Source organism: Sinocyclocheilus rhinocerous, unplaced genomic scaffold, assembly GCF_001515625.1.
Source record: "Sinocyclocheilus rhinocerous isolate Xijiao unplaced genomic scaffold, SAMN03320098_v1.1 scaffold2149, whole genome shotgun sequence".
Lineage (NCBI taxonomy): Eukaryota > Metazoa > Chordata > Actinopteri > Cypriniformes > Cyprinidae > Sinocyclocheilus > Sinocyclocheilus rhinocerous.
In genome coordinates, this window is record NW_015629053.1 from 334,093 (window position 1) to 353,036 (window position 18,944).

The window sequence follows — 18,944 nt, forward strand, 5'->3', positions numbered from 1 at the left end:
GGCCTGTCTGTGTGACGTCACACAGACAGGTATCTGAGATCGGCTCGATTTGAAAAAGGGGAAAACATTTAACCAGATTAAAAAAAAGCCACTGGGTGGATTTGTATCATTATAGGGTGGTTGTGGACACACACTGCCAACACACATTTCAGTTCAAACAACTTTTAAAAGTGCATGTAGCATCCTATGACCCCTTTAAGAACTGTTCAATGAAAGGATCTTTGGGAAACCAAAAAAGGTTCTTCTGAGGCATCACAGCAAAAGACCCATTTTGAAACCTTTATTTTTAAGAGTGTAGTAGTTGCAACTAGCGACCCTCATGCCCTTGTCTCATTTTTGGGTTTTCATGTACAAAAACGTCCCATAGTTGTTCAAATTCACTCTCTGCTGAGCTTTGCAGTCTGAGACCAGGTTTAGGTTTCTCACAATTTGATAACGCCATCATTTTGCTCAGTGAGATGCCATCGTTAAGGTCAGTGAAATAAAATATATTTCTCGATTTTATGGACGAGGTTCTAGATTGTATAGTGTAGGATGGCTTTTATTGAATGTGAATGGATGGATTGGGTTACAGGGTGGAAATGGACTGCTTGGGCAAGGAACAAAAAACTGCGCCTCTGCAAAACATGTGAAGACCAGATTAAGACGATACAGAGAGATTAAGATTCATCTGAAGGGACATTAGAGTAGATGGACAAACTCATGCTGAGGAAACTGATACTCGCATTAGTGGCCAATTTGTTCTGATGGATGCGAGGTGAACTAATGTAAATCTACATAAACGTGTCTGTGGGTGTATCTTCTGAAATCAGAGTCCATTTTATCCGGGGATATTAACAGCGGTTTCCATTAACAGCATTTTGTTTTGTTATAGGTGCTTGCTGAGCTCAAGATTTTTTCTCTGAAATGTTTTTTTTTACCCATTCATTTTCTCCACAGTCATTAAAAAATAATTGTTCAATGAAGAATTTAAAGCTAAGAAAGAACCAAACCAACCAGCTTTGAGATAAATCACAACATCACAACATGAAATTTTAAGCAAAAATAAAAAAATAATATGTAATGTCTAATATTAAATAATAAATTTAAACTACTTTTGCTATATGGAGATTTTGAGTGGCATTTAATTTTTTCTTATGGTTATCTCCTATAGTTATCGAATGGCTGTTGTTTATGTGTTCTGGAGCTCAGGTGGTTTTTAAGAGGCTTAACTAGTCGCTGTGAAGCTCAGCAGGTCAGTGTCTCGTTTCTGATGTCAGCCATCGGTGTGACTCACCTTACATTTCCTGCCGTCCACCGTCTCCTCGCCAAACTCCTCTCCGATGCGAAAGCTGATTTCAGTGGTGCGTACCGAGGTGGAGGTCTTGATGTAGAACTGCTCTCCGTCCTGTCGGATCTCCACGTGCGGTTTGGCTGCAGCAGCGCCAGCCACTTTCCGGAGCATAGCGTTCACACCTGGGTTGCACGGTTTTAAATATATAAACCAAAAAGGAAAATAACAATGCATTTTAAGGTAATTAAACTAGCTAAACTAAACTAGCCAACATGCAAAATACAAAGCTGCAATTAAACACTGTTTCTCATTAATTAGTATGTCTAGCACATGTCTTACATGTACAAAATGTACTTTCCCATCGTCGGTGAAGTACATCTTTTAGTGCATTATGTGAAGTATGCCAATTGTAAAGTTGGAAGGAATGAGAAAAAGCTTTCCATTATTTCAAAGTGGAAATGCTAAGAACCTTCTGCTACCCTGGACTGTTGTTTTAGCCTTGATTCTAATTTAACATAATTCCAGACTTGCCGTTCTCTTAAATTATAATGTCCTCAAGAGACTTTGTTTCAATTCTCTGCCATCTAAAACTCCACAAATGCTGGAGGATCCCTCAGGATGAATCTGAGGAATTCTGGGAGTGTTTGAAAAGTTTCTGCTCTGGTTTGGACCGTAGCACGGGTTTTACAGAAAGACATGAGCCACCCGAGTTCATAATTTCTCTCTCATTCTGGGTGTTCCTCATTCATCCTGGTATCCAGCTAAGAGAGATTCAGCATTTGTGGTTTGAAACCAGCAACATCTGTGAGAATTTGCCACATTAATATCAGTTTGCAATCAAAAAACACTCTTATGCAGCTCCTTTGCATCATGCAAAATCAAAAATCTCACAAAATAGTGGAACAGCTGAATCAAGCCAATTTTAAACCTGTCAATTGGTAAGAAAAATTCAAAATTAGATATTTTTAATTTCTCCTAGACTGCATTTGCTCTCCTAGGAACAAAATTGAGACCTTTTTCATTAAACTCTCCCATTTTTTCATGTGTTCTCTATACTGTTACTGTATGTGAATAATTTATTGTTTGTGACTATTTTGAGACAGTGTTGTTGTAATTACCTAAAATTAAAACAACTTAAAAATAATTATGTATATAAACTTAAAACATATAAACAAAAAACGAGAAATGCTGCCTTGGTGACTAACTGAAATTAAACAAGTTGAAGCTGAAGTACTAAAAAAACAAAAACAACTAATAGTACAATTTACTTTTTACAAAAGCTAAATATAAATATTTAAATATTAGTTAAAAAAACTGCTAAAATGACAAAAGCACATAACAAAACTAGTAAAACTTAAACTAAAATTCAAATGAAAACTGAAAATATAAAAAAAACAGCTAATTTAAAATATTAATAAATAAATAATACTAAAATTGTTACACTGTTTTGAGACAGAGTTGATACTTAAATGAACTAAGCTCAACAGCTTTGAAAAAGCAATAAAATTGATCCTCAGCTCAACTGTTAGAGCAAAGTGCTCGCAAGGTCACCATAATGGGTTTGATGTGATGGAGCACATGTTTAGATATAATACAATCCTTAAGGCAGCTGGCAAATGCATAAATGTCGCACCCTGAGTTTTGCTCCAGACCGGCTGATTTCTTTCCAAACGGTTCTGAGACCTTCCTGTCTTACAGTTAAACAAATCGATGTGAGTGAATGTTTCAAACACAAAGCCCTCAGTTAACTTTAACAGCCACATGACCCACTTTAACCACATCGCCCATCGTGATAAATGTGAATAATCAGCCCTCTCGCATTCTACCGTACGATAACATCTTCCCCGAGAGCCGAATCTGTCTGCAACATCTCTCGATCCTCTCAAGATGTTCTAGCGTGAACGCCTGGAGTCGAGAAGATGAGCGAACGTGATGCACAGCTGAACAGATCAAATGAAATATTACCGAGAGCTTTCAGAAGTTCATCGAAATTCTCACTGCTCTTCATTTTCCAGGTGCCGGCGAAGTTGGGAGGCATTTTGAGCTTTGGATTGTCCTGCTCTGTCTCTCTCTCTCTTCTCCTCTGGTCCCTCGCTACTCTTGTTCTCCTTTTCTACTCTCTTTGTGATCGTCCGTTCCCTTTCTGTCTTATGTTCTCACTCACCCCGCCCCTCCCCTCTCTGTCTCTCTCTCTCTCTCGTCTCTCTCCCGCCCACTGGCAGTGCTGTTGTCTCACCGTTCAGACCGCTGCATCAAACAACCTGTTCCAGCATCAGCCACAGAACCATCCACTAATGTTTCTTCCTCACCATGTATTGTGGGTGTGTCTGTGGTTTCCGTACGGGATGCATCACTGTATTGCTGTCCTAATGTGTCCGGTGAACCGTGGCGCACACTCAGGCTCTGATTTTAACACAGATGTCTGTGCAGAAGCGCCTCTGCACAGGTGATATGTTTCCAGACTTGAAGTGCTTGTGAAAAAAAGCACTAGATTGCACAGCTTTGCAATGCAACTTTCAGATTTGCATCAGTGCGTCAGGATACAAAACTGTTTTAATGAGGCACTTTGTGACTTCACTGCAAAAATCTAAAGTATATTTTTGCTTTATTTTCCAGTTAAAATACCTAAAAATCCAATCTTTGTCTTGAAAAATTCAAACAAGATAAAATTCCTCAAGAAGCAATATTGCTTAACATATAAAGACTCTTTTTAGTGATGCATCTTTAATACGGCTGTATTTTTCTTGCTACACTGACAGATTTATTCACTAAAAAAGTGAATTTAAAGTCGTCATGTTGTGGAAATTCATCATTTATTTTGTTGATGCATCTTATTGATCATATTTTAAATGATTCATCCATGCATATTTCATTTATTTATTTTTTTAGAACTTTGTAATATTTGTTTTTGTCATTTTTAATCAAAAACTGTGACGACTCCAACTGATCAACAAACGATGGATAATCAAATCTCACCCTTTTTTTGTTTGTTTTGTGTTTCGATAATCTGTTTCTCATTGTACATCACAGTAAGGAAGAGAAGATCTGTCACTATTTTCGTATCATCGCAACTTTAAATTGTTTTGGAGATTTTTAGGCATTTTACTGGAAAAAGATTAAATAAAAGTCTTTTTTTTGCAGCATTAAAATCATTGTTCTACTTGATATATATATATATGTATATAATATATATGAAATTATCAGTAATCTATTTACACAAAATGACATGCTGCAACTTAAATGGAAGAATTAAATTAGGTCTTAATTAGGTTTGGACACAAGCTTAGTGCTTTGTCCAGCATGAAGGTCTTTATATTTCAATTCTAAAGTTTCCTGCCCTCAAAAGTGCTCGAATGAAAACGCAGTTCCCAGAGATAAACATTCCAGTGGCCGTGAAAAGGCTGCCTTAGTCGTTTCTCCCTCTGGTGACTTTATTTCAGCGTATTAAGCCATGAGAAACCAGGAGCGGTCATTTTTTCACAAGCTTCGAGAGCCTGTACTGACGCTGCACGCTGAGCTTTTCTTCTTGAAGATGGACACAAATGAACTCCACAACCTCTTAAACGCTAACTGGTTTCCAGAAGGCACATTAAAGGGTTTGCATCTCGAGACAAACAGCTTCTTCGTCAAAAAGATGATAAAATTAAGCACTAAATACAGCTAAACCCTGATGGTAAATTTAGTCTTTACTGAGTTAAAAGATTAGTCAAAAGCAATTAAAAGCCAAGAGAAAAGAAGGAAGATGCACACAGACCTATGTTAACCCACCATGCAAATGGAAAACAGAAGATTGAGTTTGAGGACTTAATGGTACTCTAAAGTAAAACAACTAATTTTAACTAAAATGTTGCATGTTGTTACATCATACAAAATGAATTTGTATGATGTAATTTGTTTTGACACATACAATTAAAAAAAAAAAGTAATTATGAAGATCCACCCTAACCCCACACCTAACGCTAACCGTAGGAGGAGTAAGCAGATTGTACGATTCATAAAAATTAGTGGCACCAGTTGTGTTTCTATGAAATGAGAGCACAAGTTTGCGATTTGATATGAGAAACATCAAAGTAGTGCCGGTTTCAGTCAGGACCAGTGTTGGGCTCGTTACTCCAAATTATGTAATTTATTATTCGTTACCAGACTAGTTACTCATTTCAGAAGTAATATTATTACTTTACTTATTACTATCTGGCAACAGTAATTAGTTACACTACTAGTTACATTACTTTTCCTTCACGCCACACAGAAGTTGTTATTGTGTATCTTCCCACATAAAATTCTTCTAAAATGTTACAAACAATATATTTCCGCCTCATAATTTGACCAAAATCTACATTGGAATCGCAGTCAGAAGTTATTACAAACACTCAATGGTGATTGATAGTGACTTTTGAGTAAAAGTGTTGTATTAATTGTCATGTGTAACGTGAAGCTAATTGTATAGCTCTAATTTCTCTGTTACCCAAATATGATTATATTTCATGAAGTATTTTATCATAAGAAATCTCATAAGTTCATAAGATTTTTAATTATAGTAGTATTATATCGGGATCAGAGGGATGTGGGTGGGCAAGCCATGTAATGCCAGAGTAAAGTAATGCCACAACTTACACATCTGTGTTCAGATCTGTGTTTCTCCAGACAAAATCAGTGCAATGGCAATATTTCCATCCCCTGAATGTAAGCTTTTCCATATTCCAAGCTTTCCTGGTGCACTGGTGACTTCATGTGCCTGTGCGAGTCGTGACAATTATGAAAATAAATCTAGGAATTATTGGATTGTTGGATTTCAAATCAGTAGGGGTTGAGGCATCAATTGTTTTATGGATGGTAACTGTAATAGTATTACTGAAATCTTATTAGTAATTAGTTACACTAATAAAAAGTAATATCACTATAGTAACTAGTTACTAGTAACTAGTTACTGCCCAACACTGGTCAGGACGAGCAGACTGATATACAAACTCGATCTCATGAGAAAACACAACTATTTTACAAGGTGCCAATTGCGTATGAATTTGTACAATGTGATTTGTATGGAAATGTATGATTTTTAGAAGAAGAAAAAAAGTAAGTATGATGATCCACCCACAACCCCATGCCTAAAATTAACCCTCGTTGTGGCATAAGCAGATCTAATGAGATTGTACAAATTTATACAAATTAGCGGCAGCAGTTTTTTTTATATATTTTTTTTAAATATTGATAGTATTATTTTATTGCTATCAGTGCTACCTGTTATTTGTATTCATGCTTTAACAATATTGTATTGTATTGTATTTATTTAGCATATTTATTTAGATTTTTCTATCATTGGTACCTGTTATTTTATTAATGATTTGCTAATATTTATTTATTTATTTAAAAAAATTCATTCTTATTCTATTTTCATGCATTTGTTTTATTTAAAATATTTATTTTAAATGCATTATACATGATAGGTATTTATTTTATTCGTTTATAAATACATTATTTATTATTCTATTATCATTTATGTGTTTGTTTGTTTTTATTGGTACTATTATTTCATTACCATCACTAGTACCTGTTATTTGTATGGATGCTTTGATATTATTGTAAATGTTTTTATTTATTTATTTTATAAATAATAAATACATGTATTATATTATTATCATAATTTCTTTCTTTTTTATTTTAAATACTGGTACTATTTTATTACTATCACTGGTATCTGTTATTTGCATTGATTATTTACAATATTGTGTAGAATTATTATAGTTAGCATTTATTTAGTAATTATTTATGTATTTAAAAATGTATTATTTATTATATTTTAATTTATTTGTTTTTTTATTTAAATTGATTATACTTAGCATTTTTAAAAATGTTTTTATAAATACATTTATTACTACTACTACCACTATTTTATTACTATCAATGGCATCTGTCTTTTGTATTGATGCTTTGATAATATTGCATGTAACATGCACGTTTTGAAAGCCAGTACAGGGAGGGCGGAGTCAGACGGTTGTTCCCATGGTACTTTGCGCGCAGGTGTCATGGCGGCTCTCTAGGCAGCATCAGTGCGGGTGTTTATTATTGTTAATAAATCGCTTTGATTTTTCATCGGATGCATGTAAAGAATCTTAAGGATTATCCGACTTTTCCGCGGACGCACTAAAACCTCTTCAGGACGCGTCGAACGCTCACAGAGGCAGTTTATTTAGTCATAAACTAAACTACGCTAGCAGCTGTGCATAAAGTGAGTTTATAAACTCAGAATAACTCATAATCCAGCTCACACACGCGCTTAGAAACTTTCCATTACAAACAGGTTTTAAAACGAAGACTATGAGCACACAAGTGAGTTCATCTCTAATATGAACACACCCCTGCATGTTTTCTGGCTTATTGTATCTATGGTGATCAGAATAATGATTGTATGTGGTATAAATATAAAAATATTAATTGTTCTGTTTTTAGTACAGTATTCTATTTAAGCAGGAGCATGGTGAGTACACACACACTTAGTCATCTGTTCTGATTTAGAGGCCAAAAATATTTTTTTGGGCAACATATTTGGGCACAGCCAAAGAATCTCTGTTTCTGCAGCTCACGAAGATGCCATCTGGACCGCGGCATGGGGTCGCAGCGAGAAGGACGGGTCAGAAACCATCGTGACCGGCTCTTTGGACGACCTGGTAAAAGTGTGGAAATGGTAAATCAGTGAATACAGTGCAATCAAAGCATCAACTAGTGATTAAAAAAGTTTGTTTCTGAACATACGTCACTTGTTGTGATGGCTCGCAGGTCGGATGAAAAGCTGGAGTTGCAGTGGACGCTGGAGGGTCACCAGCTGGGTGTGGTGTCGGTGGACATCAGTCAAAATGGAGCGATTGCCGCCTCCAGCTCTCTTGATGCTCATATTCGGCTCTGGGATCTGGAGACAGGCAAACAGATTAAGTCCATGGACGCAGGCCCAGGTGAGCTGTGAATGTATTTATTTATTTTTAAAGATCGCTTTAAATGCGTGAGTGTGACGCAAGGTTATCATTAACTAAAATTAATATCGGACCATTTTTAATGCTTGAATTAAAATACTAAAACTAAAAGTTTAAAAATGAACTAAATAAATGTAAACGTAATAATAAAAAAAAGTATATAGACAGAAAAAAGACAGAAAAAATTGCTAAAACTTCAAATTACATTTTTTAAAAATTGAATGAAAACATAAAAATATAAAAGTAAAACTCTAGTATATAAATACACTAAAATAACACTGATGAACTCTTTCTATACCATCTGCAGTTGACGCCTGGACGGTTGCCTTTTCTCCTGACTCCAAATACATTGCCACTGGCAGCCATCTAGGGAAGGTCAACATCTTCGGCGTGGAAAGTGGGAAAAAGGAGCACTCCCTGTATATCACATTTTCATTTTGAAAAATAACTTTTTATTTATAAATTTTTATTTCTTTATTTTTTTAGAATATGTTCTTGTTCGTTATATACAAAAAGTTTAATTTTTTCTGTCTTGCTGAAATGCTAAATAAAAAGGTTTCAAATGAATTAAATTAAATTAAAACATTTTTAAGTCTATATTGAACATAAATGTTTTTGTCATGCTCAGCTCTAAAATATTTTATCAGCAAGAAACGGTTTCTTGAGTGTAATTGCTATTATTAAAAAAGTCTTAAAAATCATAATCCAGTAATCAAACCACATATGAAGTAGTATGAAGTCATGAATATGTATTGGATAAAAATTGTGGGAAATATGTAAATTAGTGTCAGTGTAACAGTCAGCATCAGTGTTCAAAAAGGAACTGATTTCACAAATGACAGTCCAAATTTCATTCACATTACACATTGGAATGAATATTTGAGAAAATGCTGATTTTCCTTATAATATAAAGTTTTCCAAGCCCTAATAATTGTCTCTCTCGCTCTCTCTAGAGTCCAGATGGAAAGTACTTAGCCGACGGTTGCCTTTTCTCCTGACTCCAAATACATTGCCACTGGCAGCCATCTAGGGAAGGTCAACATCTTCGGCGTGGAAAGTGGGAAAAAGGAGCACTCCCTGGACACCAGAGGGAAATTCATTCTGAGCATCGCTTACGTAAGAGTCTCTGAGTATCTGGAGCAATGCTGCATGGGCAACATTAATCTCATCTAAAGCCAATGGCACTGATGTCTTATTTCTGTCAAACAAAAAACAAAATATTCAGTGGACAGAAGTGTTAGGCTAGAATCATTTTATGCTTTTGTACTGAATTGGATCATAAAAAACTTATAATATAAAGTTTTCCAAGCCCTAATAATTGTCTCTCTCGCTCTCTCTAGAGTCCAGATGGAAAGTACTTAGCCAGTGGTGCTATAGACGGAATCATTAATATCTTTGATATTGCGACTGGGAAACTCCTGCACACGCTGGAAGGTGAAAATCGTCTCCCACATGATTCATGCTGTCTTCAGTTTCCTCTATTAAAACGCTCTGTAGACGTTCTGTCCGTTAGTCTGCTAGATGCATTTAGGGTGATTATGGGTTACGTGAATGCGGTGGAAAAACCTGTTTGCGTCTCTGGCCGTCCCTCAAGGGTCGTAAACTTCGGCTCCTGTCGCAGAGCGACTCCATTTTTCCTCTTTGTCTTCCTGCGTCACACCATCGCTCACTCATCCCTTTCATTTGCTCCAAGTACAGCTGGAAGTAATGTTGAACGTTAGATGCAGTTCAGTTTTTATTGTACTACACTAGTGGTCATAAGGTATAATAATTAAGATTTTTTTTTTTTTTAATGTTTTTGGAATAAGTCTCTTATGATCACTAGGCTTGCCGCGATAGACGGTGATACCGGTGTTAAGCCGCAACACCGGTTACGTCACTTGCCCACTGCGGCACCAACCCCCACCGTCGTTTTGATTTTTTTGATTTAGATTTTTTTGACAGACACTACGATTAAAAACTGAACGCGGCTGCTCAATGCAGCGTGCCGAACGACAGTCGCATCACAGATCAGTTTGTATACCTATTTAAACTTTATGTAAGTTATTTGTTATTTTATATTAGGCATAGCCTGCCCTATAGCATGGTGTATTTTTATTTGTTTTGTTAATAAAAGTTCTATGTTTTATATAAACGCTAAAGTGAGTTTGACGTTGTATTTTGTTGTTGCATTCAAGCAATTGACGCCGAACTGCCGCTAATTCGAAAGTGAAAGTAAAATGCGCACGGCGCTTTTAAGCTATTTAAAAGCGAAGGAAAGCGAGAAAAAGAGGGAACGCCCCCGCCCCCGCGGTGATACCGGTATTACCGGTGTTGTCACACGTCGATTAACCGGTGGGAAAATTTCCTCACCGTCACAACCCTAATGCTCACCAAGGCTGCATTTATTTGATCAGAAATACAGTAAAAGCAGTAATATTGTGAAATATTATTACACTTATATGTGGCAAAAAATTTTTTTCCAGGATTCTTTGAGGAATAGAGAGTTTAAAAGAACAGCATTTATTTGAAATATAAATATTTTGTAACATTTTAAAGACTGTTAATGATGAAAGTAATGATGCTGAAAAATTCAGCTTTGCACCACAGAAATTAATATTTATATAAAATATGTTACAATAGAAAACAGCTAATTTAAATTGTACAATTTTCCCATTTTCCATCCTCTATGTACTGTATTTTTGATCAAATAAATGCAGACTTTATTACTGTTTATACCACACTATTTACATACAGACATCTTAAAGGTACAGTAGCCAAACTGTGGGATTAACAAGAAGACATGCTCTTTTTTTTTCCTTCAGGTCATGCGATGCCAATCAGGTCTCTGACTTTCTCTCCAGACTCTCAGCTGCTGGTAACCGCATCAGATGATGGCTACATCAAGATTTATGACGTGTACGCTGCAAATTTGTGTGCATCTTTCACCTTCCAACACATTTGATTTGAATCTCACAGTCTGGTTGTTTGTGTGTGTCTCACAGGCAGCACGCTAACCTGGCCGGCACTCTCAGCGGTCACGGATCCTGGGTGCTGAGCGTGGCCTTTTCACCCGACGACACACACTTCGTGTCCAGGCAAGAGTCGATGCACTTCAGATGAATAGAAAATGTAAAATGTCGTTTGTGTGTTCTTAACTGTTACTTGTTTCTGTTTTAGTTCGTCTGATAAGAGTGTAAAAGTGTGGGACACAAGCAGCAGGTCATGTGTGAACACATTCTTTGATCATCAGGACCAGGTGAGAGATGTATGACGGTTTCCATAAAAATATAAAGCAGCATAACTGTTTTCAACATTGTTTATAATCAGAAATGTTTCTTGAGCAGCAAATCAGCATATTAGAATGATTTCTGAAGGATCATGTGACACTGAAGACTGGAGTCAATTCAGCTTTGCCATCATAGGAATAAATAACTTTTTTAAATATATTCACATAGAAAAGAGTAAATCGTAATATTTCACATTAATAATGTTTTTACTGTATTGTTGGTTTATAAGCAGATCACGGTTTGTTTTAGTTTCTGAAGGGCATGAATCATGCATGCTCATGTTCGTGTGTGTGTGTGTGTGTGCAGGTTTGGAGTGTGAAGTACAACCCCACAGGCTCCAAAATCGTCTCTGCAGGTGATGACAGAGCCATCCACATTTACGACTGTCCCATGTGAATCTCCACAAAACTACAGCCCCCTGATGAAGCTCTGTAAGAGTCACACCCTCTCAAGACCACAGCAAACATGCAAATGCTTTTTTTTTTATTGCTAAATTCAACATCTGTATATGGTATTACAAATAAATGTCTTTTTTTTCCTAGTTCTTTTTTGTTGTTGTTGCTGTTTATCCTGTTCACGATTCACACATTCAATGATCGATGATGTTGCATGACATTTTTAGTTGGATACACATTTTATTATGAGATTTATATTCGTTATAGTTTAACTCCTTGATGTTTCCAGTTTTTTTTTTCACATGACTTGAGTGCACACGTGGCTTTGCTGATCACTATCCGCCCTCTACAGGACACCAAATGTTACTGCACCAATTCAGAGTCCTTGCTTTGGACTGTTATAGCAGACATGTAAAAATGAATTATAATACATAAAGATCCAAAGCAGAACTTGTTTGAATGCTGAACCCTTTGTAGAGCATGTGAGAAAATCTAGAAGCTAAAAAAAAAAATTCCAAATGGTTTCATTCTTGTTTGGTTCATTTAATTCACTCTTGATTGTGACACTATAAGATCCAGTTAGAAACAATCTTATAGAAAAAAATTACTATGGCAGTTATATTTAAAATATGAAGCGCATTTCTAAAACATTTCAACTGTAAAAGCTTTGGCCCCAAAACACTGTTTTTCTGAAGGTTAAAGACAAGGCATGATAAAAACACAATATGACAAACCAAAGAAGATTCAATCAGACTGAAATATCATTCTGCAGAACATGATGCTTTCTAACTTTTCTCACAAGGCTTTTCACACCATGTTTAACCCTGGGTAAAGGCCACTTTTAAAATTAATTGACACGATTTCACAGTCATTTTTGTACAATAATTTCATAGTAACTACACTTGAAGAGCAGTTTCAGGCCAATGAAATGTTTAAGACCTGAGCTTAATATAGAATTAGTAAATTTTTATTTACTATAAAAAAATTTTTACGTTTTCCAGGTATGAATTTCAAAATGAATTGCCTTGTTAATTTTAATATGTACTGATATTTCCAGATTTTTCATGACCATGGAAATGTTAGTTACATGTTTAGTCAATTTTCACCTCATTAAATATTCATGAGCACAATGGAAATGTTAGTTACATGTTTAGTCAATTTTCACCTCATTAAATATTCATGAGCACAATGGAAATGTTAGTTACATGTTTAGTCAATTTTCACCTCATTAAATATTCATGAGCACAGTGAAATATTTACTGTTCATCATATTTACTTTTACACATTATTCAAGTGTCTGAGGTCAATACTTAAAAAATATCAAACCACGACTAAATATGTAAACTGGAGTAATAAATTAGACTATTTAGTGTGTTTCAGAAGACACTCGTCCAAACAATATTAATAACCTTGTAAATATGCAAATAAGACAAAACTGACTACTCCGAATAATTTGTTAGGGTTTAACATGACCCAGGGTTTCAAGTGTGAAAAGCCCATACATGTTCTCATTCTTCCTACCATGTAACAGATGTGATGATCTCACTTCCTGTCAGATGACGTGAAGAGCACTGCATGAGATTCACAAGAAAGTATCAAATTCACCATTTCAAAATGATTTTCACTTCAAAACCTCCGATAAACAAACACATTCCGGGCGAAAAGGACAAACGAGATCTATGACGTCTTGTTACAAAATACTAGTTCGGGCTGGACGACTTCATGACAACAGGTTACAAAATCCACAAAAAAGTCAGAAAGGAAATATAACTTCACATTTGAGCGCCAATTATTGCCTGGTCCTCATAAAACATGAAAATAATAAAAGGCATCTGTTTAAAAGACCGAGGTATGTGTGTTTTCACCAGTGTCTGCTCTCCACCAGTTCAGGCCGCAGACTGAGTCTCTTTAGTGTCTCGTAACCGATGACGATCATGACTGACGTGGGCGTGGAGGAAATGATGCGTGCAGACAGACCCTTGGTGAGACCCCACACGCCCTCTTCAGCCAGGAGCTGCTTAAATGTCTCCATCACAGACGAGCGACCTTCAACCTGCAAACACACACAGTGTATTAACTCACAAAGCTTAAATCCATAGTAATAATGACATGATAAATCATTTTAATGAGCCATTTCAAAACAAGAACCGTTTTGTGCTTTTGAAATATAAGTGTGATGTATTGTAAATATAGCAAAAATGGCTCATTCAGAATTCATCATGGTTATGAGTACATTAACATAGAATGATCAAATACTACTATAAAGCAACGTCATCCTGATGATTAACAATGTGAACAACATCAGTATTACACAGTTGTTATTTACATACAGATGTCTTAAAGATATAGTAGCAAAAATAGTTTTATTGTGAGGATCAGAAAACAGCACAGACAAAGCTGGACTTCTATAGCTAGATTATAAATGGACTTAAAGATTAATTTAAAAAAAAATTGTGCTTGTATGTATGATAATACATAAATATATTCAATTAAATCAGTGTTATTTTAATATTGATATTCTATTATAGTTTTTGTTAATATTTTGAATATTTTTTTTTTTCTGTTCTCATTTTATTTTTAGCTCAAGGTTTAGTCATTTTTTCAAGTTGTGTTTTGTCATTTTTGTCTATAATAGTTTTTAATTAATTTTTATTTATTAGTTTTATTTTTTTTACATTTAGATTTTGTTATTTTAGTACTTCAAGTAAAACTAAAAGTAAATGATAAATGGTGCCTTGCCTACTAGCCAAAATATGAGTTATGATTTATTTTTATTTCAGCTAACATTTACTTTATTTCAAGTATAGTTTAACTATAATCCTGATTTAAATAGATGTATTTTATACAGTTCAACATTATGTAAATAAATAAAAATGAAGAATATTATCTTTAATACACTATTGTTCGGGTTGTTTGGGGTCAGTGAGATTTTGTTGTGAAAAATGTGTTTTTATTTAGGATTGAACGTTTAAAATGTTACAAAATATTTCTGTTTCAAATGAATGCTGTTCTTCTGAACTTTCTATTCATCAAAAGATCCTAACATAATTATAACAAATCAGCATATTAGAATGATTTCTAAAGGATAATGTGACACTGAAGAAGAAAAAATAAAATGTAGCTTTGCATCACAGGAATAAATGACATTTTACAATATATTTACATAAAAGTTATGTTGAATTGTAATATTTCACAGTATTTTTACTGTGCTTTTGATCAGATAAAAGTCTTGGTGAGCATAAGAGACTTTCAAAAACCTTACTGCCCCAAACCTTTAAACGGTACACTTAAATAATAACAATAAATGATATGAATTACAGCAGGTTATGGGTGAGTCTGTACCTGTACTCGGGCTCGGACCACGTCCATGGGGTTGGTGAGGGTGGAGGCTGTAGCTGCAGCCATCGGTCCCGCCATGGCCTGCAGGAGGAGGTGCGGACAGTCAGCAGGAGCCAGTCTGGAGAGCTGCTCTGGAAACACACACCCACAGGCTTCATGTGACTCAGTAAGAGCGTTTAGGAAATTACATATTTTAGTTCGGCAACCCAAAATATACTGGAGAACCGAAATCACTGACCGGAACAGTGACGTTTCATTAATTAGCGCTTCTCCACTTATTTGTGCTTTGTTACTTTGAATATGAAACAAAGTCTGCGTTTTCAAATTCTGTCAATTTTATCAGGAAATTCATAGAGGTGGCGCACTTTAATGTGGCGTTAATGTGCCTCAGTTCAGGCAGCACGTGAATCCATCATCTCTTCCTCTTTACTGCTAGTTATAGTAAGAAATCAGCATGAATGAACATCAGAAGGTATGTATACGTGTCTCATGCAATCGCTCAATCAGTGTTTCAACCGGGGAAAGACGTCAGTAAACAACATGTCACATAACGTTATATTTACCTCAGAAAAACAATTTTCATAAACTCGCTAGTCAGCTAGAAGGAGCATTTTGCTAAATATATGCACTATATTACATATATTGGATATTGCATGTCTTAATTAATGCATGTTTGCATAAATCTGTTAAGAAAACAAGTTTTTATGATAGCCATTTCATGCATAGACTTTGTTGTTTTCAAGGTTAAACATTAACGAATGTTCTAGTCATATTCTTTAAAAATACGTTTGAATAAGTCTGTCATGAAAACAGGTTATGACAGCCTGCGTTTAAATGTTTATACTTCAACAATAAATTAAAGAAACATAATTTTACCATTAATTAGTTGATATTAAAACTGCCATTTTATTGTTTGCTTAACTTAAACAATGTAAACTTGTTTGTGTTGTTCACTGTAACAAAAATGCAACATTTCATTTAAGAGCTGCATTTTTTGTCTTTTTTTTTTAATGGCTGGTTATTTTTTAACTGAGTTTTGATTTGAGTGTTCATTATTATTTAATTATTATTAAATAAATGTAGTTGATTATTAATTTAACTCTATTTTTGGTTAGGTTTTCAGCTAAATGTTAACTTAAAGGGTTAGTTCACCCAAAAATGAAAATTACCGCATGATTTGCTAGATGTATATGACATTCTTCTTTCAGACGAATACAATCAGAGTTATATTAAAAAGCATCCTGGCTCTTCCAAGCTTTATAATGGGAGTGGATGGTAGTCCAAAAAATTTAACCAATCCATTATAAAAGAAGTCCACACGGCTCCGGGGGGTTAATAAAGGCCTTCTGAAGCGACGCGATGCATTTGTGTAAGAAAAATATCCGTATTTACAACTTTATAAACCTTAATCTCTAGCTTCCACTAACTGTCGTACGCACGTTCACGAGAGAGTGGCGTCCAGCGGATGCCATAGGCGTAGCGTAAACTCCAATGAGAATATGCAAGTCTCGCCAGAAACAAGTTTTGTTCACAGCAAAGAAAAAAAAGTGTCCTCTTGGCTTATATTGAAATCCTCCGACATTTTTCGTTACAAATCCTTGTTTTGTACTACTAATTCGTGACCGGTGCTTTGTTTTGCTCTCTCCTCTGCGGTTCCACGTTCGTCACTTCCGCATTCGTCACCACATTTACCTACGTGCTACGTCATCCACTGGACGGCACTCTCTCGTGAACGCGCGTACGACAGTTAGCGGAAGCTAGAGATTAAGGTTTATAAAGTTGTAAACATGGATATTTTTTTTACACAAACGCATCGCGTCGTTTCAGAAAGCCTTTATTAGCCCCCCTGGAGCCGTGTGGACTTCTTTTATAATGGATTGGTTAAATTTTTTGGACTTCAAATTTTGGGCTACCATCCACTCCCATTATAAAGCTTGGAAGAGCCAGGATGTTTTTTAATATAACTCCGATTGTATTCGTCTGAAAGAAGAATGTAATATACACCTATAATGGCTTGAAGGTGAGTAAATCATGGGGTAATATTCATTTTTGGGTGAACTATCCCTTTAAATTTTGGTTTCTGTGTTTGGGTCAGAAAATAATTTTAGAGCCTCACTAAATATTTATTTTCTTTACCTGCATAAAAGTGATAAAATGGCCACCAGACGGCGCTGTTGGGTATGTAGGTGAGGAGCGACGCCACATATCCACGATAAAAGCCACGAGATCCATCCATGTGAAAAATCTGAACCACAATGTCTCTGGTCTGACCAAATGTCACTTTGTGTTTGGACGTGGCCATCACTCTCTTGGGCTTGAGTTTGAAGCGTGTGAGCTGACAGCCCTGACCCTGCACCATCAGCTGCTGGGACACCACATCGATGGGCACCGTGATGCTTTGGGCCACCAGTGAGGCCGCGCCTCCCGCCACCAGAGACTTGACAGTGTTATTGGATGAGTAACAGGACACGTATTTCCGTACCAGCTCGTAGGTAGTGATGTAGGCCTGACCTGAGATAAGCGTCAACGTGTTGACCATGAACCCTCGATAAAGGCCACGCACCCCCTCGGCCTTCAGAATCTTCCAGAAGGCATCGAAGGTGCCGTTATAGAGCGACTTCCCCTTCTGGACCTGCAGTCTGGTGCGGATCAGGGTGAACGGGTAGACGGTGGCCCGTGTGGTCATGGTCATGAAGACGCCCAGCGAGTAGAACTTCCTCTTGTCCAGATCTTCCCATTCAATGATCTGAATGTTGCGCTTCTGTTCCATCATTGCCGCCGGTGACCTCACACACAAAATCACACGCACACACACTCGCTCCTCTCCTGCTCAACCTGAAATTACAAAATCACGACATTTCAAATAAGCTGCATGTTGTGTTGCAGATCTGAAGGTACAGAGTTCAAAGGTCATGTGACTGCTGGGTTATGCCATAATCATATGCTCTGTAGAGATAATTTCTTTACAGATGTAAACAAAAAAGCAGATATTGAACATCTGAAATCTGTGAAATATGCACATTTTTACATCCCAACAGCTCTTAATCTTAACTAAATTTTATTTATTTATTTTTTGGTAAATGAAGGTTCTATTAAAATGTCTTTAAACGGTTTACCCTGCCTTCATGGTTTATTTTTTCCCAATTTTCCAATGCATTTTATGCATAGGTTTTGTTTTATACTTGACAAAGGGGGTAAAAATATTTATTATTAATATAATAAATTAATAACTGTGTATGCATTTTTGTTACAATAAAGAACATGAACAAGTTCACACTGAGCAAACAACAAAATAAGATCACTTTTAAAACTAAAAATGGTGTTAATAAAAATGATAATAAAACAACATCCATCATAAAAATATAATGCAATACAATTAATAAAAATAATTACATTTTATTAATGATGTAAATCTAAATGTTTTCTAAAATCTTACAATAATCTCTAATTCTAAAAATGCCATATGTTCCCTAGGATTATATCTGTCAAAATAATAATAATAATAATAATAATAAAGATTTTAATAAATATTTGGTTTTAAATGACATCTCTATTGTTCCAAAGTAAACATTAAAAATCATATTTATGGCATCATATTTGGAATTAACCAGAATAATAGGGCTTAGCAATTGCATTAGATTACAAATTAAATATCACCAACCATTAAAAAAATGTTTTTTAAATAAAATTCCTAAAAAGAATG

General features: G+C 35.5%; 3 protein-coding genes across 5 annotated transcripts in view; 1 reads left to right on the plus strand and 2 right to left on the minus strand.

Annotated features, from left to right (window-relative positions):
• Nucleotides 1-3,466, minus strand: part of LOC107738648 (cellular retinoic acid-binding protein 1-like) — a 12,765-nt gene extending 9,299 nt beyond the window's left edge. The window contains exons 1-2 of the mRNA XM_016550429.1: nucleotides 3,239-3,466; nucleotides 1,277-1,455 (exon numbers count right to left, since the gene is read on the minus strand). Of these exons, the coding sequence (XP_016405915.1) occupies nucleotides 1,277-1,455; nucleotides 3,239-3,311 (252 nt within the window). The 5' untranslated portion in view covers nucleotides 3,312-3,466. The remainder of the gene's footprint in view (nucleotides 1-1,276; nucleotides 1,456-3,238) is intronic.
• Nucleotides 3,467-7,248: 3,782 nt separating this feature from the next.
• Nucleotides 7,249-12,051, plus strand: skic8 (SKI8 subunit of superkiller complex). Of its 2 annotated transcripts, none has more exons than XM_016550433.1 (11): nucleotides 7,249-7,600; nucleotides 7,721-7,748; nucleotides 7,850-7,955; nucleotides 8,048-8,220; nucleotides 8,546-8,613; nucleotides 9,274-9,354; nucleotides 9,579-9,672; nucleotides 11,043-11,136; nucleotides 11,223-11,315; nucleotides 11,398-11,476; nucleotides 11,814-12,051. In XM_016550433.1, exons 1-11 carry the CDS (start codon nucleotides 7,589-7,591, stop codon nucleotides 11,901-11,903), a joined length of 918 nt encoding a protein of 305 aa, XP_016405919.1. In that variant the 5' UTR covers nucleotides 7,249-7,588; the 3' UTR covers nucleotides 11,904-12,051. The 2 variants fall into 2 exon arrangements, with proteins under 2 accessions (XP_016405919.1, XP_016405918.1); XM_016550432.1 differs by having other exon boundaries at nucleotides 7,251-7,600; nucleotides 8,546-8,646; nucleotides 9,307-9,354.
• A 96-nt stretch (nucleotides 12,052-12,147) lies between these two features.
• On the minus strand, nucleotides 12,148-18,071 carry LOC107738649 (solute carrier family 25 member 44-like). Of its 2 annotated transcripts, XR_001639910.1 has the most exons (4): nucleotides 17,378-18,071; nucleotides 15,245-15,372; nucleotides 13,127-13,955; nucleotides 12,148-13,067 (listed from the first exon to the last, which is right to left on the minus strand). XR_001639910.1 is itself a non-coding variant. In XM_016550430.1 (3 exons), the coding sequence occupies exons 1-3, from the start codon at nucleotides 18,012-18,014 to the stop codon at nucleotides 13,764-13,766; spliced, it is 957 nt and encodes a 318-aa protein (XP_016405916.1). In that variant the 5' UTR covers nucleotides 18,015-18,071; the 3' UTR covers nucleotides 12,148-13,763. The 2 variants fall into 2 exon arrangements, 1 of the variants encoding a protein (XP_016405916.1); XM_016550430.1 differs by having other exon boundaries at nucleotides 12,148-13,955.
• Between the last annotated feature and the right edge of the window lie 873 nt (nucleotides 18,072-18,944).

Coding starts and splice junctions, on each gene's coding strand:
- LOC107738649 (XM_016550430.1), bottom strand. CDS start 18,014: ATGATGGAACAGAAGCGCAACATTCAGATCATTGAATGGGAAGATCTG. Junction 15,373..17,377: donor ATTTTATCACTTTTATGCAG/GTAAAGAAAATA, acceptor GTGTGTTTCCAG/AGCAGCTCTCCAGACTGGCT. Junction 13,956..15,244: donor TGGTCCGAGCCCGAGTACAG/GTACAGACTCAC, acceptor GTGTGTTTGCAG/GTTGAAGGTCGCTCGTCTGT.
- skic8 (XM_016550433.1), top strand. Junction 11,137..11,222: donor TACATCAAGATTTATGACGT/GTACGCTGCAAA, acceptor TGTGTCTCACAG/GCAGCACGCTAACCTGGCCG. Junction 11,477..11,813: donor TCTTTGATCATCAGGACCAG/GTGAGAGATGTA, acceptor GTGTGTGTGCAG/GTTTGGAGTGTGAAGTACAA.